General features: G+C 36.0%; 2 protein-coding genes across 2 annotated transcripts; one reads left to right on the top strand and one right to left on the bottom strand.

Moving 5' to 3' along the window:
- Positions 1-811: 811 nt before the first annotated feature.
- LOC121854247 (ER membrane protein complex subunit 2-like) lies at positions 812-18,334 on the bottom strand. The gene is made up of 8 exons (XM_042348779.1): positions 18,276-18,334; positions 14,730-14,843; positions 14,175-14,325; positions 11,947-12,090; positions 11,269-11,425; positions 7,218-7,313; positions 6,940-7,037; positions 812-3,524 (listed from the first exon to the last, which is right to left on the bottom strand). Exons 1-8 carry the CDS (start codon positions 18,301-18,303, stop codon positions 3,440-3,442), a joined length of 873 nt encoding a protein of 290 aa, XP_042204713.1. The 5' UTR covers positions 18,304-18,334; the 3' UTR covers positions 812-3,439.
- Positions 18,335-18,544: 210 nt separating this feature from the next.
- LOC121854319 (33 kDa inner dynein arm light chain, axonemal-like) lies at positions 18,545-24,641 on the top strand. Its single transcript, XM_042348916.1, has 7 exons — positions 18,545-18,652; positions 18,790-18,835; positions 20,074-20,244; positions 20,820-20,972; positions 21,994-22,139; positions 22,974-23,171; positions 23,599-24,641. Exons 1-7 carry the CDS (start codon positions 18,566-18,568, stop codon positions 23,644-23,646), a joined length of 849 nt encoding a protein of 282 aa, XP_042204850.1. The 5' UTR covers positions 18,545-18,565; the 3' UTR covers positions 23,647-24,641.
- The last annotated feature ends 518 nt before the right edge of the window (positions 24,642-25,159 follow it).

The following is a 25,159-nucleotide window of genomic DNA, read 5'->3' as shown; positions in this document are numbered from 1 at the left end:
TTGTCTGGCATTAGCCAAATAAAATGTAAATGATGTCCAGTAGTAAAGCAGTTAGTGGAGATAGTACCCCTTGGGTACTAGGGGTACCTCTGTGCTGAATAAAATCGTCTGGCATTAGCCAAATAAAATATAAGTGATGTCTCGTAGTGAAGAGATTAAAGCTCCACTCCATAAAATATGTGAAGATAAGCAAAAAGACTGGCACTGTAGTACCGATTGTGTTAATTTTGCTAGTTGCGATAAAAATTTGACAAGAAATTGTCCCTTTTTTCGTTAGACAAATGTCAATCGTGTAATTTTGATTAGTATATCATCCTAGAATTACAAAAAGAACTTAATATTTTCCCTTTTTAAGACTGCAAGTTGCTACACAATAAAGATGTGTGTTTTGGTTGTTTATAATGTACTACAGTATATGTTATCTGTCTGTAATTTAATTGCGCAATTGAAAACTGTACTGTAATAATTTATATTTCGGCAATTTGATCAAGGATAGTTGACAAAGCCAATTGGAAGGATATTTCCAGTAGAGCCCTTTCTTTTAAAGATAAATTGGAAGAATGTGCAAAAAATTACCGCTCAGAATGCTGATGTCAGTTCTAGTAGATTTAGAGTTTATGTTGACTTTCTTATGTTCCAAGATAAGATATTCAAGTCAGGTTTTGAAGTACTAGTACTTCTTCCTGATAATGCCAGCAAGTTTCTCTTGCCATGGACCCCTATTTTGTTCTTGATTAACTTGATTCAAAGTAGCATAATAAACTTAGAAAATCCCTCAATATCACAAATTAGGGAAAAAATTCAAGTAAAATATGGATGTATATATTTAATACAAAACTCCAACATGAAGATAGGCCTCACAGGAGACTAAATTTGGGGAACTGTATATTATCTTACTAACAACTGATCTATTCAATTAATCCATTGACAACTGACTGGTCCACATAGTCCAGTGTATTATTAGCAATTAGGTGTTCATTATCATTATTATAAAAAAAGGCTTCAATCCAAAAGGTATTACAAATGCCTTTGAAAGGCTATTTAGTTATTGCCATACACATAAATTTATATTCAAATATACTTTTTCATCTATGATAAAAATAGTGTTTGCACTATCATTCATAATCCATTTGAAAACTGTTAATTTTTCCTGTAAAAAAATTAATGACTAGTTTTCTAAACAGAATTAATAAGCAATCCCAGTAAAATTTATGTACAGATTTTCCTGATAAGTTATAGATATACAACAAAGCTACATTGATACAGCTATCATTAACTCAAGTTATAACACAACCTGTACAATAAATGCTAACTTTTATTACAATGGAAGCTTGGAAGATGTCACAGAGGTTCAATGGAGTATGGTGTCAACTGAGAAGCTGTGTATAAGGTAGATAATTTTTCCTTGGAATAAATAAAGTTGTGGATATCAGAACTTGCAAGTTACTGTACAGCATCTTTGCTGTTTTTTGAAGTAAACATACTTCAGTAGGAATTTAAACGCCTTGAATATTTTAGTCACAAGTTAAACTAAATAATTACAGTAATATGAAGTGACTAAAGGAGAGAGAAGTGAGTAATTAATAGTAACTTAGGTAGATGAGCATGTTTATGGTAACAAAAAGATATTGAGAGATTCTGTTTGCAGTAGATGACAACATAGAGGTTAAGAATTAAAGCAATAAGACACTTGCTCATAGAGAGGTTAAAACACAATGGCTTAGGGCTTCTAAAAATGTAATGCCTTGGTGTCTGATTCTTATCTTTTCAGTAAGTGCCAAATCAAATGTACTACAGTGTGTCTTTTATCACATGATTCTTAGATGTAGTAGGATATAAATGCAATATTCCAAGAACAGCCAACTTTGTCAAAACATATTATACTGTATAGAAATCGTTAAACCCACATAATAATGAGAATATATCTAATCCTTTCATGAATAAGTTTATATATATATATGGCAAGTCATAAGCATATCCAGTAGGAATTTTTATGCATATCCAGTAGGAATTTTTATGTTTACTTTTAGATAATTACTAGATGTGGCTGATCCCAAGAGGTATAATCCCCCAGAAAAAGTGAAACTTGTGCTCCTATACGCTGCTGGAATTAGAAGCCACAGCTAAATCATTGCATGGTTCCATTTTTCCAACAGTTTATGCCACATGGAGTTAATTATCTCAGGTAAAACATAACATTAACAGCATAAAAGCTCCATTGGACATAACATATGACTCACTGTACAGTATATACAGGTACAGTACTGTACTTTGTATTGCATGTGCTGTACTTACTCATGAAGAATTGTTTTCCTAATCTAAGTTTGGCCTAGTATTCACATACAGGTATGGGACCATTTATCCAGCATACTTGAAACATTATAACTTAAAATTGTAGGCATATAAACAGCAATAACGAAAGCATATAAATAGTACAGTAATAATGAGCATAAAAAGAGCAAAAATTATACAAGTTAATGTATACTGCGTCACAATCACCCAATACTTGCCTCAGCAAAAGCGATTCCCAGTAGACCCTATGATCTCCACACGGCTTCACAGTGGAAATCCATAACTACATAAATCTTTATACCTCATAATATTTTTTTTTCACTTTCCGTGTGTAGGATTGTGTGCATATAACCGGGTAAAAAAAAATAATTTAGTGTCTACCCGAAATATGAAGTTGAAAAATAACCATAACATAAAATATAGCTCACAGATGGGGAATGGTTAGAAATATTCCCTCTCGGCCCAGGAATTACTTTTGGCGCTCATTTTAAATACAGCAATATGTTCCAGATCACAGCCGGTTTTTGGATCGCTTCGGAGAAACGGTTCTACACCTATAAATTTTAATAATACAATAATACCAATCCACATGATTGGGAACTGCAATTTGGAATGTCTTGAAAAATTAAGTTCAATGTCTAATCTTTCTTCTAATTGTCTGCATATATTAATATAAGCTTATAATGTACAGGTATTTTATCATTGTTAAAGAAAGACCAGCTGTTGGTTAACATTGTTATGCTACTACATCAAACACCACAAACAGATCACATACAAATGACTCCAGACATAACTGACATCCAAAAAGATAAATGCTCAATAAAATAATTAAAAAAAAAATGGCACTTTCTTTTGGTAATAATCAGGTAGTTATGTCAATGTGGTATTTCCTTATAAATTGTATAAATTTTCTATGACCCTAAACCTATAAGAATGCACAGTTCTGTTATACAAAGGAATGCATTTGTTGTGGCCATAAAACACAACAACTCTCAAACACAGAAAATAGCAGTTTTCCATTCTGTGAATAAGGAAGTATAAAATGGGACAAAAATTGTTCTAGGTAATACACAACATTATATTTCATTTCAAAATTTATTACAATACAAAAGAACAAGATATATATGATTCTGACTAAGGACAACTATCATGCTTTATCTGTTAAGCTCAAAGCTCCAAAAGTTTCCAGTATTTTTGATCCATCCATTGCCTTAGTTCTGCATTTTGAGTACCTATTAGAAAAAAATATGTTATGGGTTGAGGCCATTCATCTTATTGTAGTATAATGATGCAGGTCTTGTTAAATTAGAATAAAAAAGTTATCATATGCACAATTTCTCAAATATTTCAAGTTCTAACCTCAGCAGTGAAAAACTAATCAGTCATTACTATGTGACTTACACTATTATGAAGGTCAAACAGATATTACCCAATTATGTCTATACCTACTAAAATGTGTATTTGTTAGGCATACATAATTAGAAATGAGGCGTGTACAGCCAGATTGGACAAAGCGGCACTGTGGTCAAAATCAGGATTTATTCACAAAAGGATAGCCTAAGCACTTCTATATCACGAGAGACTCCGTTACTCAAAATGGAAGTGGTAATACGGTTAATTTTGCTATATATTCATTACGGGCCATATTCACAGTCGTCACACCACTCGACCGATCAGATTCACCATCATGTGTGGTAATTCAGCGACTCCTACAGCCCCAAAAGCTGCCCTGGTAGATCAGGTTTCCCATAAGGATCGTTGGAACACTTCATTGGGAGAAGGTACCAGCCCTAAGGTAGTCCCGATGAATATAAAAATGTTTTCACCCTCCAAATTTTCATATACAGTGTATTGAGATAGAATATATTCAAAACTGATAGTAATGAGTTTGCTGGTGACAGAAAATCTTGTTTCCATATATATTCAAAGATTGTCAGTTATTTAAAAGTGTTAAATAATACAAGCCGACCATGAGCATTTAGCCGTGCACAGCTCCTGGAGTCAGATGCTTTGTCTTATATAATTTTTCCCTTCTCTTGAATGAAGCTAACTAGAGCACTGCGCTGTTTAAAAAACAGCGGTATGCTACATTCATGGCCATCCATATTTCCCATGCTGTTTTGCGACAGCTGACTCATGGCACACCAACCGCTGGCCATTCCAGTGTGGCCAACTCCTGGTGAAATATGACCTTCAAAACAAACCTCACAAACACCGGAGAATAATAATTTCTGTATCCCATAGATATTCTCTTTACACTTTTATGTTTGCTTGGTTTTATGATTTTTTTTTTTAGGGAAATATTATTCAGGTACTCAACACCTGGGTTGCAGCAACAGTGGGCCACCCAGCCAATTTGGAAATGTTCGTAGCCCTGCCTGTAGGATTGGGATCCCAACCATTGTAGTGTCCGAAGCACGTTCCCGATGGTTGGGGCTCATCTTTGGGCATGATGACTGTGAATACAGACCTAATTGTGGGACTGGTGGTGAGGATGGCGGGTGGCAGATCACAGATAAGAAAGCATCAGAGGTTTCCATCTTCTTTTTCTGGCACTTTGTCCACACTGGTCGTATGCTCCTCAAATATGATGTGATAATTTCAACATGCAAGTTAAATTACCTCGGGTCTTGGTACCATAAAGTCAAGAACTCAATATCACATATTAACTGCACCTTTCCATATAATCATCCAAATATAGTGAATCCTCGAAGATCCAGACTAAAGGGGGGTCCACCTGTCTGTAAAAGGCGATTGTCCGTATCTTCCAGCGAATGTACTAAATGTATAAAAACGGTAAATAATGATATATAAAAAACACAAAAAATACACTTTTGAGTGTATATTCCTCCTGTAGCCATAGTTTTCTTAAAATAATATATACAGTATCAGGAAATGTGATAAATAAATAAAAATATTACAGTACCAATAAATAAGTTACAAAAAAAAATATTGCATTGCCAAATCAGTAAATAAGAGCCAAATGAAAGCTTAACACAGTCGTCATTTGCATACACTCCCTGCTTCCTCATAGCAACAGACACCAGCTGGGATGCCGATTCCCTAGCAACATTCCCCACCCCCTAACACTCTGCACCTTCCTCCCCTCCCTCGCTGAGCCCAATAACTTGTGTGCAAAGAAATGTATATTCCCTTTACGTGTTTGCCCTTAGGACAATTATTTCTTTTACCCTTTTCACAATATGTATGTAGGGTGGTATGTGCATGTAACTGAGTAAAAATAAATGAAGCAAGATACGTATATCTATCCAAAAATGCATGTTAAAAAAAAAACTAACCTCACAGCTTGGCAGTTACAGTGACGAGTCTAACCTGACTACAATGCCATGATTAATCACTATTAAGCACTATTATATCAGTAAACACTAATAATAACAATAAATTCAGTGAAATATAGCAGGGAGTGAAGAGCAGGCAATGCACAACTAACGGTCACTCACTCCCCTTACTCGCACCTGTTGCTAAGCGTACGATCGAAATACGTATGAGAGAAATACTGTACATATCTTGTGGTCTAATTTGAAAACGGTGATGAGCACAGTGATAAACAAGTTATATAAACTGTGCATTTACCTACGATAACATAATTAGAAATATTGTACCAATACTAGTGAAAAAAATAATATTCCCACAAACAACAATTGACAACTCTGTTTATGTTTCTCATCTCGGGCACATATGTCCCGCGCGCTGACATCTTAGTTACATGGGTCAAAGATGATCTTTGCTCTGCTTTGGAAATGCTTCTTAGCCCTCGGAACCCCCAAATTTTGTCAGAATCTTCCGAAACCCGGATTTACCGGGTCCGAATCTTCGAGGGTTCACTGTACATGTACTGTAAAATCTCTCTCACAGTTACTCATACCTTCCATTATACATTCAATTTCCTTCTTCTACCACTTCCATGAATGTAAAGCCATGATCAAATGAGTACTTTTATGAGCAATTAATTTGAAGCAAGAAGTTATGAGCAATTTCTTCCAAACGTGGTCACATGGGGAGTTCTTGCTCCAGTTTCTACAGCAAGAAAAAAACAAGTGAACTCCATCATGCGAGGAAATGGGAGATGGAACATAACAACAACAATGCAGACGGCGTAGCATATATCAATGGCATTCCTGTTGTTATTAAAAAGAAACAAGAGAAATTGAAGAAAAACAATTGTGGACTCGTAAGTAATTGGCAAGGCGGAGGGTTGAAAGTATTTATTAGAGACTGGTTGAACTATCATAGCTACAGTAGGGAGGACTACATGAGTGTGGACTGTGAACAGCAGCCGCGCTTGTGTTCTGTAAACAAAAACGTCAAATCTGCACCCGAATTATAAACTGAATGTGACTTAAAAAAAACTGTTTGTGCATTTTAAACACAACGTTATCAACCTATGTTATAAATACAGGTACTGTATGTAAATACTTGATAAATATATTTTGTCATTAATATAGTATTAGCCGTGTTTTGACCCGGGAATCTAGCTCAAAATCATCAAGAAATTGATGATCACAATCGTCCAGAAAAATTCTTCCTAAAAACTCGGCAAGAAATTGCCCATAAAAGAGCTCCTGTGACCACAGCTTAAGTCAATCATATACTGTACTGTACTTTATAGGAACAGAAGAAACTCACCTATCAGCTATTTCCTTGAGAGCCCATGCAGCTAGCTGCTGAGTCTCTTTCTTCTTCTGTGCACTGCATTTTGATGATGATGAGACTTGGGTACAGCTCTGTTCATAAAAAAAGTAACCGTTAGGCAATACCATAACATCTTGACACCATTAGAATCCTATATTAATACATTACAATAAAATCAAGAATTTTTTTTTCATTGTTGAAAAAAGAAATACAGTAAATCCTGCAATTATTTTCTCTTAAAGTATGCTTTACAAATATGACAATGCACTTACTAGGAAGAGGCCATAAAGGGCTCGCACATTGCCTGGGTTCAGCTTGGCTGCCTGACAGAAATAGCTTCGAGCAATTTCCATATTATCGAGGTTTCCCTGAAACGAATAAAAGATTTATATAGAAAGTGAAACCCTCTATCTTAATTTTATGAAGAGCAAACAAGTGATATAATTTCTTAGACCACCAAAAAATTCAAAATTATTTGAGCATTGCTTTTAAATTCAATCGCTTAAGAGGAAAAGCAGATGAACAGTGATACAATTACTTATAATGAAGAAAATTAAAAAAAAATGCAACAGGATGGAATACACAAAAATACAGTAAAGGCAAATGAGGAAATACAACAATATTAGTTAAGAGTATACAGTACAGTACAGGGAAAACCGGATGGATAAAGTTCCATCCCTAATAATATAAACTGGTGGATAGTAAAGACACTCCCTGATATCCATGATATAACCAATCATGATTCTTAACAATGAAACAAGAAAAATTACATTCTGTATATTAATTTTTTTTCGTCTTTAATGTCAACATATTTGTGCTCTACGATATGAGCACTACAGGGGTATTTGCAGTAAACAGATGGTACTTGCTTACGAGACTCTCCCGCAGTGTCTCCTCTCCCTAGTTTGCGCTCGACCATTGCCTGCGACACAGCATCTCTGGTGTTGCGCTCAAAACTTTAGTGAAGTATGTGAAATGGCCCCTAAAAGACTGCCTAGTGATGCTAGTGGATTGAAACGTAAAAGGCAGAAGTCAGTGATTACCCTGACAAAGAAAGTTGAATTATTAGATAAGTCAAAAGAGGGGATGAGTGGTGCCGCAGCTGGTCGGTCATTTGGGATAGGTATACAGTAGTGCACTAAGATAATATAAGTTGCTATTTGCGGTTTTATGTATTTGCGCCATTCCTTCAAACCTAACTCCTGCGAATAACAAGGGTTTACTGTACAGGTATACATACTAACTCAAACAATAGAAACTGAATGTTCGGACTAAAACAGTACTATAAGAAGCCCCCTGTGGACTTGAGGGTAGACTCAACATTTTTAATACATATGTTTCTAATTATTTGTGAGAGGATTATTTGTTTGTATGTGTGTGTCTATATACACACACACACATATATACAATACAGGTAAAAAAAATAATTGTCCTATGGCTAAACACATAAAGGGAATGTACATTTATTTGTACACAAGTAAAAATGTAACCCCCCCCACCTGGTCAGCAAATGTTATTCGTGGATTTGGCGATTTGCGGCCATTTTGAGAACCTAACCCCTGCGAATTTGGAGGGCATGCTGTACTTTGACAAAAATTATCTACAAATGCGTACCAAAATACAGTAATCCAAATTTTTAAGTCTAAAAATAAGGTTCCTACTTATCTACTTTTCAATATGATTTAATATGTAACTGAATTACCATACAGAGGAAAGTCTACATACAACCATGTAAATCAAGAAAACTTTTAAGATATACTGGTTCCTACAAGTACTGTACTTATTCCACCTACTCTTAGATCCCTTCCCTTTCGTGGAAAGATGGAGAGATAAAAAAAAAGAGCTTATAATGGAAATATAAACAACTGAAATTCACAAATTGATAACAAAAATATCTTTCTAGTGATGGAAATGTTTTAGGAATTGGTGTACTTGCCAGGGAAAAGGAAGAGGTAGATAGGAATCATTAGTTATGGAGCAGACAGAGAGAGAACAAATGAAAAAAAAAAAAATGGCAATGAGTTTACAATTTCAATATGCATTCATATAACCCTGAACATATACTGTGCATGTAAAAAAATATGGCTCAGGAACTAGGATCACAGTGTGTACCTCTGTTTTCATACAAAGTTGTGAAAGTTACATGTGGTTGGGAAGTGGGCATAATTCACACTAAAAAAGAGACGAGTATTATGTACTTCTAAGCCATGTAATAAACACAGTAATAAGCATGGCTCACCATTCCCCTTTGTGTAAGTAATAGGATCATTAGGAAGTGTGGTATAGCATGATGTATCAATATTGGATATGCTAATTTTGTATGTAGCTCTAATTTGATTTTTAAGCTTCTTTAGTTGAAATACTTTTTTCTGAATCAGAACAACCTAATTTAATTATGGTGCTGGGCATTACATATAATTTATAACTTGGGGTAAGTGAATTTGATCCTCAGCTTCACTATGTTGCCAAGCTTGCTCACTCTAGCAAGTACTAGACTGGTATAGTTAAGTATCTCTCAAGAGAAAATTTGCTTTACGAAATAATCTATTTTATGAATGATACGAATTATTTTATCACATGAGTTTGAGGAATAAATTATAAGGTGACTGCAGGAGAATGATGACACACTGAAAGGATATTTGTAGACTTAATAACACTGCAAATGTTAGAAATCAAAAAGTTAGTACAGGTATACAGGTATTTACAGAAACTAATAAGACCAAAGTGACATAAGGAACATGGTTCATTACATTCTTTCCTTGGACACACGTTCAAGACAGCATTGGCTAAGGTATACATAATTATACATCTTATGGAAGCCACTTGGTCCCCAACTTTTCATTTGAACAATACTCTCAAAGGAAAAAATAACCTGTTATAATCTTTGTTCTAATTATCTGATGGGGGAACTTGAAATCTAAGCCTCCTTATGTGCTTCCTGTCTAGTATGACATTCAACCCTTACTGTTTTTCTAGATCAAAACAATATACATAAATATATTGTAAAAACCTTGCATTTTTTATGATCCCAGTTAAAATAAACTTTTTCAATATAACTCTGAACAGCTAATCAATATTATTGATTTTCTTATACTGACATGATATTAAAACTAATAATAATGGAAATTCTACTTCCATGTTATTAGCCGGGTGATTTAATTCAGCTTAGAGGGGACCCTGTAAACAAGGGGGTAATATCCCAGTCATTAGTTAATGAGAGGTATATTATACTGCACAACCACTAGCTATAATAACTTTAGAAGTCATACTTTTTCAAAATTTTGTACTAAGCCAATACAGGTGTACCCTGAAAACCGACATCCCAATAACAGCCAATTTGCATAAGCGATGATTACATATAGGGGAAATACCCCGCAAGTTTTGTTGAGTACCCCACTGATCCGATAATGGGGGAGGAGGATCTGCACAAGTGTTTTAAATTTGGTGGTTGGTGGCATGGTGTGAATTCTTGCCAAGAAGGGCTCTGCAATTGTGTTCTACACTACCTTATACCCCTTTGTCTCCGACTTCGTGTTTTTTCATTATTTCCAACTTCGTGTGTTAGGCAATTATGCCTAAATGCCTGTGATAATGCCTCTAGTGCTGCCCCTAAGAGGGTGCATAAGGCTGTGAGCCTAACCATCAAGCTTGATGTGATAAGGCATAATAAGAGTGGTGATGGACCAGCAAAGATTGGTAGAGATATAAACTTTCCACTCTCAACCATCTCTACCATCCTTAAAGACAAAGCTAAGTACATGGAGCTGCTGGTAAGTGTCTCCCTCCTTGAGAACTGTAACCAGAGTACTGTGTGTTTTGTGTCTGTGTGTGGCTACACATATTTACTTTTTTTGGGGTTGTTGCCCCAGAACTTTTCCAGTGAGGTGAAAACAGTGTCTGGCTTTAAGGCTACTAAGGACAGATATACAGTACTCTGGATTTTTTTGGGGGGTGGGAGGGTGGGGGGGGGAGCAATCAACGTGTTCCTCCAGCCTCGAGGAGGAATGCCAACTCAATGGTTCAACACAGGTTCCATACAGTATTTACTGTACAGTAATTATTGATTATTATGATCGATTCATATGTCTGATATATTTTCTTGCTTGCCAGTGTGCATGACAGATATATGTCAAGAGTAGATGGGAGTGTTTGGGGTGGTGGTCAGTCATCAACCCCCTGAATTTGTTATGCCTTTATGGGATTAATTGCTTTGATAACCGTCAGTTCGCAAACCAACAACTTTTCTAGGTCCCTATATTTATTGGGGTACACCTGTACTGTACTAAGAGCAAAAGATCAACAGATTTCAATATTTTATCTTACCTGTGTGTACTTGATTTCTGCATATCTGGTATAGAAGAGGTGATTGTGAGGATTTGTCAGTATTAATTCTTCCATACAGAAGGCAGCTTTAGCATAGTCACCTTCCTTTAAGTACAGATCACACAACTCCTGCCATGCCTCACCATCAGACATGAAACTGACAAAGAAAAATAATAAATAAATAAGTATTCACCCAGCTGGGGAACACATTTGTAATTCGTTGATGAAATATCCCAATCTCTTCTACATGATTTTGTTTCTATTCAGATCCTGAAAAGCCAAAGTAATTGAATGTAGATATACAGCACTCATTTTTTTTAACGGGTATTAGCCCACATCAGGGGGAGAAAAAAAGATCAAAAGTGAGAAACGATATACTGTATGTGTGTATATATATATACACACTTCACAACTTGAGGGCTGGACAGTCTCCATAAACTACCAAGCAAATGATTACAATGTTTAAACAAAAATTAATTTCTCTTAAAAATTTATCATTTTTATACAAGCATTTACATAAAAAAATAATAACTGCCATTACTGTACAAAGTGGCTACAAAATACTAGCATAATTAATAAAAAGTAATTAAAACACCTGTTTAAATCTATCATCTTTAAAGTGAAAGTTGTTCTTTTTATAATTAAAATCAGATACAGATGCAAGAATAAAAACCTTACATTTTAAGATATTCAGTGAGCTCTTTGATAGCATCAGCAATCCTTCCTTGACCCCGTAATACAGCAACTTTCCGCTTCCTTGCTGTTGAATTTGTTTCGTCCAGGCGAATAATGCTGTCATACACATCGATAGCCTCATCAAATCTGCACACAAAATATATTGAAATGTTAAAATAACCTGAGAATGTGCAATATTAGCCGATATGGTATCAATATTTTCTAACCTTGCCGTTTTAAATAAAAACATCCTGCCTGTATTAAAGCCATGAGAATAGTTATAAGTTTTGAGGACAGGGTGGTTAACATACCACAATTAACACAACTTTTACAATGAAGAAAATATAAGATTTTTTTTAAAGAATGTTAAGTACAGTTTCGTTCAGAAGTTCATCATACACTGGCAGTGGAGGGTGCATAACCTGTCGCACCCTTCCTGGAACCAGAAGATAAGAGGACCAGCCAGTCAACTCCTGAACCATGTCCACACCCAGTGGGAACTCTGCAGGCATAGGCATAAGTTTATTCGTGACTGTGTGACTTCAATCCAAATAGGTTGCATGCAGTTATTGAGAATGGGGAGACTGGATGAGGTATTAAATGATAATGTGGAAAATAGAATTCATTTGTCCATCTAAAATGTTAGTGTTTTATTATTGCTAAACAGATATTGGTAACCATTAATTCACAGATTGCAAATTATATATACTACTGTACACAATATGTAGAGGAAGAAAATATATGTTTATAATCTGTTCAGGCTATTGTGGGTAGTATCATTCATGACCTATTGAGTGTTGCATGGTGGACACCAACCCAAACTAACCTTTTTGTTTGTGCCTTTCCTGCTGTAAGGAATAATTAACGGGTGATAGGGATTATGATTCAATATATTTAAAAGGTTTGATTACTAATATGTATTCCCATTATTTGTATTCAATATATACAGCTGCTCCCCGACTTACGACGGGGTTAGGGACCGATATCCAGGTCGTAAGTCGAAATGGTCTTAAGTCGGAAATGCTTAAATAATACATAGAAAATCTAAAATGGGGGTCTCTTTTTCTTCTCAGCACCACAAAACACTCACTTTTAAGCTTGCCAGCCATTTTAAAGTGAATTACAGATGAAAATTTTGTCTGTGTACTGACTTTGGGACTCGAAAATACGTAATTTGACCAAATTTTGGTACGACTGAGGCAGGTCGTAAGTGCGGGTGGACGTAAGTCGAGTAGGTCATTTTTCTCATGCCTATAAGTTGTTATCAAGGTCTATAGAAAAGGAGGTCTTCCTGCGTGCAGGTAGGTGGAGCTTTGCTGACTCCTCGTTCCCTCACCCCTCATAAGCAGAACGTTTATGGTGCCACATACTGTACTTGATTTCAGTATCTCACATGGAAAAAATATTGCTTATAACTTTAGCTAAAGACACCAATGGATTGATACAGAATATATAAATATATATACAGTACAAGAGGACAGTTTAAAGGAAAGAAAAACAATGCATATCACTTTTAGACTACTGTATGGACTGTATTTAAATAACAAGTGCAGCTTCAAAAGGTTAATTATTACTGTACATGCAGTTGTCTATTGGGGTTCCTATGGAGAAATAGATAAATAGAAATCGAGAAAAGGAGAGAGAGAGAATTATAAGAAAGACTTCAATTAATGAACACATTGAAAACTTGATATACTATGAGCTCTGTTCAACTACTTCTTATAGTGCTCATTCAAAACCAATTTTCCCATTGTATTCTGATATTGGAATGGATACTCCTATAACTATGGTTTTCTTCTCGTAACCAGTATATATTAACACATCTTAATAATCCAGTAACGTTAGCTAGTATTCATATTAATATCCTTCCCATCATTGTGATGAGTCTTCATTCAAATCAAACTGCTCCATTGTCAGTTCCACTGTGTATTGGTGGGAGATTCAGCATAGTGACCTACCATCCAGGTAGGGAGCAACGAGCTATGTGCCCTCCACCGCGGGTATAATGAACTTCTGAACGGAACTGTACATGTGTGCTGCTTTATTTACATAACCCATACACTTTATAGACTATAAATTTTATAGATTATAAGCTTTATAGTCTATAAGCTTAATAGCTTATTATCAATACTGTACTTTCACAAGTTCTGAAAAGATATAAATGCATTTCAAGCATACTACAGTAATTCTTAATATTTTAATAAATAAAAAAATTATATAAGATCTCTTACCTCTCAAGAGCTTCCAACCTCATGGCTTTCAGTTTGCGCACTCTTAAAGATCCCGTAAATTGTTCGCTTAGAGACACTAAACTGGGCTCTGCTACATCTAGACGGTAACAATCCAAGCCAGCTATAACAACCTGTTCCTCCACCATCCAACCTGTTAACAGTATTTTACTGAGATGATAATGCATGCTTACAACACAATAAAGTACTGTATAGTAACTGTGTTTGGTAAAAATACTGATGGTATTTCAAACAATAATATATTATTTTACATGAACATTCCTAATCTAACATAAGATACCCCTGTAAAACTGGTTTTTAGTTTTTCTTTCATAATTATATCTTATGTTTCAATAATCTTTACTCCAAAAGGACCTTATAGTCATTATGAAAAAATAGTTAAATAATAGAAGGGATTGTATTTGAAAAACTCTGGCTTTTTTGCATAAAACTATCCGGGGTCGAACTATATACATTATGTAATGAGATCGGTTTATACATGAGTACCTGTATATAGATAAGACAATCATCCACATAAAATTATAAATAGTTACATACGTTCATCTCCTAGTTTGTGTTTATAATGTCTCAGGCAGTACTCCCACATGTCTACGACCTCTTCACTGTGTCGCGTGTTGTCCTCTCGCCATGTTCGTAACTGGTCTCGAACTTCTGCAACATTGATAAAACAAGATACAGGTAATGTTAATTCAAACATTCCTGTCAGAAATATAGATGCATAAGAACAGTACTATAAACCTTTCTTGTTTATTATTATTTTTCAGGTACTGTACAGTGCTGTATTGTACTACCGTACCTGTACAGTACAAACATAAGCAGTATTTGGCAGATTAAATCATCCAAGGATGCTCAAGGAGTTAATAGAAAAGTTCACTGCATTATAAACCTCATCTTGTAAGTTCCCAACACTGAAATACTGTATGTATAAGTAATCCTTTTCTTTTTAATTTATCTAAACAATACACTCTATGAACACATTCAATTAATGTATACAGACATATTAGCAGAAGAAATATAAATCGATAAAGTTTCACTAAATGGTAAAGTAATATTGTAATATTACTGAAGGTGCAATATATCTGAAAACCTTCCTTACCTTAATAAAGATGAATGCCTACACATTACTTTAATAATATACAATACAGTAATGTATTGATAATAATAATCTTATTACATATTATATTAGGATTAGTTAGGGGGCAGGATAGAATGATCTTAAGTGAGAATTTTGTTTGGTTTGATGGACACATACTGGTCATCACCAGCTCGCTCACTCACTCACTCCATCCTCAATATGAAGAATATTGGAAACTCTCAAGAGCAGTCATATATTAATGGTATACAATTTGAACCATCCTAACCTTACCTAAATTAATAAAAATACAGTAGTTTTAAGTTCATGTTGGGTTGAGTTTACAGTAGTACTTATTTGGTTAATTTTCCCCTTTCTAAATACAGTACTGTACATGTAAGTGCATGATTCCACACCCAACATTATACCCCTTGTTTAGAATACTGTACAGTGATGAGGGACACTTCATATTATTAGTTTCTTGTAAAAATGAAGAAAAGTTCACTGTACCTGTACAGTACTAGATATTTCCCAAAATAATTTTGCTTTGACATTTTCATTGTCCATTCACTGGAGCAGTAATTACTATGCTTTTTCTGTGTGTATGACTTATGATGAGAAAATACTGTACAGTACATTGTACAATACCCTGTACTAGGAATCACAAATTATTCTCTATCACAATTTTTGATAAATACATACTGTATCACACTAAACACTGTTAAAAATGACCATTGCATAAAGGGACAATATTGCTCCACAACCATGTTGACGACTGGGATGGTTTTATCATGGTAATATTTTAGGACAGTTGCACAGGTAAACCACTGAGCTATTTCAAAGTTTTTTTTTTCCAGACAACTTCTAACCTCAAGAAAATTGTGAATACAGTGAAATCTCTATTTAACAGAATACTTGGAGAGGAAAGTCCAGAATATCAAGGGTCCATTAGATGTGAAACCCCCATCTAACAGATTACAGTACAGTATGTATATGGAGAAAGAGGTCTGTTATATGGAGAATTTATTTAATGTAGAGAAATTACATTTAAATCATATTTTTGTTTAGTAAGGTGGAAGAGACAGCTAGACCCATTAATCGTTTATAAATTTTGTTCATATTTTCCAGTTATACTGTGGATGATATAAATTAATAAAATTGATATGAGAACTTTCTATTTTAATTAGTTTTTTCAGGTTTTCCCTTTTCTCTATCTACGATCATAAATCACCTGTAATGGGCAGGGTATGAACAATGAGGGAAATTACTTGCTAAAACCACGGCATGGTGGCATGGTGTAATTTTACATCTTTTTTTCTGAACGCAAGAGTATGCTCAGTTTGAGCTTAAACAAACAAAGAGCACACGACAACATGCGCCGGCACGACAGATTTTTCAGCATAGATGCATAATTTTAGTGTCATATGATCAGTTTTCACCGTGTTTTACCCCGCAATATCCATCATCTTTCTTAACCTGCCCACAATTGGTGATTTATGATTGCAGATAAAAAAAAACAAAAAATATATAAATACGGTAAAATTTTTGTTTGTCATCCCTATACAGTATTTAGATATCCAAAATATGATTTTCTGATAGCTTAGGCAATTCTAAGACACTTTTCGTCTATGACATTTCCCTTGCAAATGACCTGACCTGACATCACCTACTAACTGGGGAGCTCCCTCCACCCCCCGGCATATGTAAGTTGTTTGCATGGGAAACGACACAGAAGAAAAGTGTTTTAGAATTGTCTAAACTACAAATTCCAATTGTTAAATTCTTATGATTCTCCCAGATGACTGAAAATAAAAAAATACCCTAACCTAACCTAACCTAGCCACAGAACCCAGGAACTGTACCTAACATCAACCACATGGCCAAAACTAAAATACCATAAATACTTATATTTAAAATAAAACATTAAACAGTATCATTTCCAAGTAGGTATTATTGCAGTTTCGGCCAATACACAGCTGATTGTTTTAACCACGCCAAACCTTTAGCTCTCATCATTTAGAGTATTTCTAACCCCATTTCAACCAGGGGGCAAAGAATAATAACATCAAAATGAATTTTAAAGTTTTTCCATTCCTTGGAGGATGGGGGGGTGAATAACTCTAAAAAGGGTATTTTACCCCAGAAATAAAGGTCAAATTCGATTAAATCACACCAAGATACACAGGATAAACCAATTTCTAACCTACTAGGAATATCAGCCGAAACTGCTATTTTACCTCCAGGTATTATTAACATTTCGGTCATCCCTGAGTCCACGCAGTAGGTTTGGTTGAGAAGCAGTGCTGTGACTGATTTTTACCAGTTAGGTTAGGGTTAGGTTAGGTTAGGTTGGGTTAGGTTAGGTTAGGTTGGGTTAGGTTAGGTTAGGGTTAGGTTAGGTTAGGGTTAGGTTAGGTTAGGTTGGGTTAGGTTAGGCTGGGTTAGGCTAGATGACCGAAACAATAATTTTAACTATCTGTTACTTTCAATCATCCAAAGAACTGTGGAAAAAATAAACGAAATCGAACAACTACTCCTGGTGTTAGCCATCTGCCCAAGTATTACCCTTACTGTTCCTAAGCAGTATATTTTGTTTAGTCATGTCATCCTATACGCCCAATAATTCACAAAATACTGTTAATTTGGCATCATAATACTAATAACATGTAGTTAATGATATTGCTTCGTCATTGTTGATTCTTAAAATTTTACTATTTACCATAATAGAATAACTTCCTGGATTACAACCATCTGAAATACTGTTAAGTTAACATATTTCAGGAGTTATCAATATTAAGACAAATTGACACAAAATTTAGTCTGCTTGTCATAAACAGCTGACGATGCCGTGTGATGACGGCCTAAAACACACAAACATTTCTCGATTACCGTAAGTTTATACATTGTAATAATGAAACACATACTGTGCCTATATCTTTAAAATCACACTTCATCATACAGAATCCCTTAAATGAATGAGACTCAACGGTATCATACAAAATATACTCTACCTTCCCAGTCCAAGTCAATGGCCGCCATCTTTGCTGAGTTTGCCTTCTGCTTCAAGGTCTCTCATCTTTTAAATATATTACTCATAATAGGATAAAATACCTTCTAAAATTTAACTTAAATATTATATTAAACTAAATTTATAATCACAAACAATATATTGTATCGTGTTTATATAAAGTTCTGGTAATATAAAAGACAAAAGATTAAATATTAAAGATATACAACTGGAGCGTGTCTCCATGGCAACGCTTGTAAACAACCTATTAACAGTGTCTCCTCCTCGTGAGCTATGACAGATAATAATAAAGTTAATTCCCTTGTGAAGTATGACACACCTGTTCTTGTCACAACGAAAAAGAAAAATGAAAAAGATCAAGTAAGTTTCCTGACTGTTTTGTATCTGACACACAAAACACCCAAGTGGTTAATGAACCGATCAGCAGGGAAGAGAATAACAGTAAGACTGATCGTGAAATCAAACATTATATTATAGCAATATTTTATTATTTACAGGTACCTCACTTGACAATGAAAGATGGCATCCCTACTGACGCATCAGGTGGGTTGTGATTCCTTCGATGAACATTTTTTTGAGACTTCAGTAATAAGTTATCCAAAATCTCGGATATTCTTTTATTCAAAGGGTGAACCAACTTTCATTCTTATGTCGTTTGCAAGTGATAATTTTGGTAAGTGTGCCTTTTACGCTAGCATTAAACGTTTTTTTCGGGATTCTCTTTTAAACATTTATTTTAATACATCGATTGCAAATTCGGTGGGAGAGCAAGTAAAAATGACATTGAATTTACTAAGGAATCTGCAAGTTGTGGCTAAAGTTAGCTATATAGTACAGTATATTAGTAAGTAGTACTTACCGACTACCTATGTATCTTCTCTTACAGTTTATAGTTACATATGCATCCCTTTACACACTAGTTACATATGTATCCTGCCTTCTAGGATAGTTACGAGTCATCCATTACAGTCTACAGTTCTGTAATACACACTACAATGATGTATTACAAACTACAGTTATGTATTATTACTCATTGTGTAGGGGGCGCATATTTTTATGATTTTACACCTCTGGACACCATTTTATACAGGATGAGTTTACCTCTGTTATTTTTTCTTATATATTTTTCTTTGTGTTAATTCCTTCTGTTATCTATTTCTTAGTTATTCTTTTTGTATACTTGTTTTCATTATTTTCTGTTCTGTTACTGTTCTCTGACCCAGTTATATCCTGACCTAGTTATTTCCTGACCTAGGGCTTACCTGGGAACCCCTTGTTATGTTACACCCAGGTTTGTCTATCAGAACATACTGTAACATTAATCATTCAACTAAGGTGACAGCAACAGGGTGGTAGCAACGTGGCGAGGGCTGGGGCACGTGGGTATATTTATATTTAATGGTATCAAGGTATGGAGAAGAAACAGAGGTGAATACTGCAGATGAATGATACCCCCCAACATACAATAAAGATAGTTTATTTAAAATTAAGTTGAATACCGGACATTTTATCAGAGCATTACCTATGACGTCAGGACTTTTAATAGAAAACGATAGCTTATCGAGCTAGAGAAAAAGAAGTTTCCTCTTAGGGGTAACTGACGAGTTTCACACATGTTTTGTGGACGGTGGAGCATAATATGAATAATTAATCGTTGATTATATTAACCATACAATTGTGACCATGACAATTGCACAATAGTTATGTATTACAGACTATTGTTATGTATCATTCATTACAGTTTACAGTTTTGTAATACAGTTGTGTATCATCTAATATAGAGGTGAGCAGCACTAGCGCCCCAGGTCTGAGCGGCCCCCTGCCCACCGGAGGACCCTTGGGCACAACCCCGGCCACCAGACTCGTTCTCCCGCCCCTACATGAGCTACGTAAGAAGGAGACAGAGGAGATCCTCAACTTGATCCTCCCTCCCAGGGAGTGGGAGGAGGAAGGTGAGTCATGATAGTAACCATTATTGTACTTTTGTTGAAGAGTATACTGTACACACATTGATTATATTGTGAAAAGAGATGTAATATTATTATCTTAGACTATTTAAGTACTTATAGCGCCATTTATTGTAGAAGGAAAACAAGAAATGGGTATTTTCACACATCTTCAGAGATAACATGTATTGTAGGTTATCGTTAAGCAAGTTCTCAAAGATCCTCGCGTTACATTTTCCAATTGGCTCACTCTGAGCATCGGTAAACAACAGTACAGAGATACTGGTAAAATGACGGCATCGTAATAACACTAACTCAACCCTTTAGCAAGATACGTTTATTCATTCCCTGTTATGGTGTAGATAATATAACTTATTAGTCTTTGAGAGAATTATTTTTTATTGACCGAGGGGTACGGACAACTCTTGTCACTGTCTTTCGCAATGACCAAGAATTGAACAGTTCTCGAGAAACTTAACGTGACGAATTCTATTTCTCAAGCCATTGCAAGAGACAATGGGACGAGTTTTATCCGTACGATTAACCTCGGACTATTTTCATTTGTGATTTACATGTTTCAGGTCAGCTATGGGTGCAGTCTGTGTCGACGACCCCGGCAACCTCAGTGGACGTACAGCAGCTTCAGGAACAGCTGGACCTTCGCCTTCAGGAGCAAGCAGCCTTCGAAACCGGTATCTGTCCCGTCCGCCGCCAGCTGTACACCCAGTGCTTTGGTGAGTGCTCTCTCTCTCTCTCTCTCTCTCTCTCTCTCTCTCTCTCTCTCTCTCTCTCTCTCTCATATTAACCAACCCTCGGATCTTCTACCTTCGCCTGCTCAAAACACTAACCTTTAATCTTACAAACGTGTTTACTGTGTGGGAAGACAAAATTCCACCCAAACAATTTTGGTGGACAAAATTCTACTCAACAAAATCCCTGTACAGACAGTTTTACCGGAAAAAATCCCACCAAAAATTATTTCATTAGACATTACATGTACAGTGTATTGACTATAAATTGTAGATAGTGAATGTGGTGGTTTAATAATTGTATTGTACAGATTACATAGTGTAGATACTGTATACGTAGTGTAGATTTATCTTGTAATTATTGAAAAATCACTCATGTAATGTAGGTAGAGTTTAGGTGTTGTCACAACACACACACACGCACACGTGCACTAACTTCTGTGTACATCCACTTCTGATTCACATGGCGGCTGTAACCTATGACCCACCGAGCTCAAGAAAGCCACCTTGCCGCAAACTTATGAACTGTTCAGGGAATCCTCTCTTTACACATTTGTCCTACTTCAGCAATAATAATGGCCACTCAGGTACTCTCGCCAACCCATCATCTAAATCTAAGAATGCAAGCATGAACTCTGCTGATTTCCTTTCGGGGACTGTAATGCTTCTGTGCTTAGCCTTACACAGGATCTAAGATGGTGCCCAATAAACTAGCCCCCGTGCTGCGTGGGACGAATTGAATCTTACTACGTCTCACTGTCAGTCTTGGTTGATGGAATAATTTTATGTAATTTACATGGCGACTTTGAGGCTAACCTAACCTAACCTTCGAACCTTAAAACACCTCATTAATACTTTTCTATGCCAATACTGTATCAAGATCGAATATTTTCATTTGTTTAATGAATGAAAAATAAACTCGATTGTGTTTATTCGTGTTAATATATTCCTTCTAGGACGAGTCTTTCAAAAACGCTGTATTGACAATGGGTCATGTTGTGTACAGACGAGCTGATACGACAAGTGACTATCAACTGTGCTGAGCGTGGGCTGCTGCTCTACCGGGTAAGGGACGAGATCAGGGAGACACTTGACGCCTACCAGCGCCTGTACACCTCCTCCTGTGCCTACGGCGTCAGAAAGGCCCTCATGGTCTGTACCAATTCCTTCAGGTTCATATTCCTCGAAAGAGAGGCTCGTCTTCAAAATATTTGCAGTATATTCTGATTCGTGTTAACTCCTACAAAATATAGTCAATTAGGATTTTTGTTAACTCGTATTTACAATAAAATAAAATTCATGTTAACTCGTATACGCTATAAATTATGTTTCCTGTTAATTCATACTTACAATAAATTATTATTCATGTTAACTTCTACAGTATATACAGTAGATTATAATTAGTTTTAACATGACATCAAGAACATCATTTATCAAGTGTGCTCTTTTACTGAAACACGTTTTATCGGATATCATACATTTCTACTCAAACGTCATCGCTGATATAGTTGGTTTTTGGCCTCAGATATTCACAATGATAAACTCTTATTTCGTGTAGCGTCGTAAAAAAACTGTATCTATAGTTATGGTCAAGTCAAGCCTTAGTCCTATTTTGACCATCGTCTTTGTGCTGTGGCTTAAGGGAGCGGAGCGCCTTACACGACGTTTTGCTTTTTAGGTTTAGCAAAAAATAATCTTTGTTCGGACCAGAAAGACTGTAGAACCTTGATATTCAAAGGATTGTACGTTAAAATATCCCCATAGCTGGAGATGTAAGTAGGCCTACTCATCTAGCTGGCACCTTAATGTACAGTACAAAACTGATACCCAATATGGCTTCCAAATTACCCTGCGACTACTCTAACTGGTTGCATTTGTGTATTTCTTCTTAAGGAAAGAAAATTATCATTCAAAGTTTTGAGAATCTGAAACCGAATCCAATTGATGTAAAATGATGCCAACTAATGACATTTTAATTTCTCACAGGCGGAGGAGCACAAGGTGAAGGTGGGTGCCCGCTGTGACGAGCTGCGCACGCAGGTCGGGGATATGGAGGCACGGGCGGCAACACTCCGTCAGGAGATAGATCAACTGCAGACAGAAGCTCAGGAGGCCAGGAAGGCGGAAGCAGATAAGCATGAGGAAACCAAGACGGTGCATCAGTCGCGGATAGAGATACTTAAGGTAAAGATCTTTGGTTTGTTAAGGTGAATCATTTCGTGCTCAGTCCTCATGAGAAGTAATACTTAAGTGATGTGTGTGTGTGTGTGTGTGTGTGTTTAGGTGCTTGTGGGTTTCCTGAACCGACTATGAAGTTGTGACTATAAAATAATGAGACTGATTTTTAGCAAACATGCCTGAACTTGTACATACATCCAAATGAATGTTGTCACTTTCAAAATATTGACCATGGGAGGTAATACACTTATTCCAATGATCTTACCATTGCTCAAAACATTAAGGGAAATCTTTTGGAATTGCGTTCGCGCCTGCGTCGCATTCTCTTGAATACTGTATCCTCAATGGTGGCAAATCTTGCATGAATGATCAGTTTTACGTCCGCACAATGTAACGACGGTAACTAATATTGTCTATTTTTTGGTATTTACAGAAGAAACTAGAAGGCATCATTAAGCAGGCAACTCAACCCAAGAAGTAAACTGTCATAATTTTGTTATATTATTCCAGGTATTTATTTATCATTTCATTACTTATCAGCATACTAGCCGTTCGGGCGGTTGGTCTATTCTTTGTCACTTTGTTATGACCTTTATTGTCCAGTGTTAGTACATGAAACGTTATTACTGTACATGCAAGCGGAATTCCCGGAAAAATCTACCATGTTTAGTTGGGTCACACTAGCTAACGCCTTTCTCACACGTGTCTCTGACCGAGGATTGAACTCGAGACACACAAGTGGAGTTTTCATAACAGTTAAAACAGATAAGTTACAGATAGTAATAAATTTCACAGCCAAAGAGTTTATTCTGTTAATCATATTATGGTTCACCGTTCGTTCATGTTGACGACATGCTGGCTTCCATGTTTGTGCCGGACTTTCCAAATAGAAGTAGTAAGGTGCATGCTCATATTTCCAGATATCCCCAAAGATATTGTACGCTTTATTGTATGAACTTCCCGTTTTATGAATGCCCATGGAACTTTTTTTTTACTGTTATCCTCTTCGCCACTGATCGGCTCGTTAGCCGCTTGGACTGTTGGTCACGTCTCTGTTACGCACTGTTGGCAAGTATTGGGCATGTACAGTACTGGTTCCTTGCTAGGATGACAAGGCGGGATGTCACTCATCATAATCTGATCGTCTCCAGGTATTGGACTTCCGTGGCAGAGACAGTTCATGATGACTAGCTCATGGTTGCTTTGAATGGAGTTGGCACTGCTCTCTTCGATCCTCGCCTAAGCGGGTTAAAATTCATTGCCCCCCCCCCTCCACAAAAAATAAATAAATAAATAAATACACAAAATAAAAAATAAATAAAAATAGAGGAAAACACAGAGATTTTATGAAAACATTTACTCGAGAGGTGGGCAATGTCTAACATAAGGACAGAACCAGACAATGTGATGTAGTCGTGGCCAGAATTAGGTGAGGATACAGACACATCTGGCAAGTTAGTAACGCTGTACCCATACCGGAACACTCAGCATGTAAACTTTGTGATAAACCTTTAAAGCATACACTTGAACACTATATTATTGAATGTGACACTGTCAAAGACTTCAGGCCACCTGACTTATTGTATCTTGAACTATGTAATTACTTCATTGAATCAGGTGTGCTTGAGGACATTCTTGCTGTTTATCCCAAATTTGCTAGCCCACACTGATTAGTCTTCAATTAGAATATGACTCCAATGTATGTGATCCACTGACCCATATATGCTGCTGGTGAATGTGATGTATTTCCTTCTTTGTGTACGAACCTCTGTCCTGCGTGGCAGTGAACAGTGGCATTACCCACATGAATTTGACCTATATATAGTGTCAATGAATATGATGCATTCTTTGTGTACGAACCTCTGTCCTGTATGGCAGTGGAAAGTGACATTACCCACATGAATCTGACCGACGTATATGTATGTATGCGTGCGTGTGTGCATGTATATGTGCATGTACGTGTATATGTGTATGTATATACGTATATGTATGTA

Source organism: Homarus americanus, unplaced genomic scaffold, assembly GCF_018991925.1.
Source record: "Homarus americanus isolate GMGI-L3 unplaced genomic scaffold, GMGI_Hamer_2.0 scaffold54443, whole genome shotgun sequence".
In the NCBI taxonomy this organism is placed as follows: domain Eukaryota; kingdom Metazoa; phylum Arthropoda; class Malacostraca; order Decapoda; family Nephropidae; genus Homarus; species Homarus americanus.
This window is presented reverse-complemented; position numbering and strand designations above follow the sequence as displayed.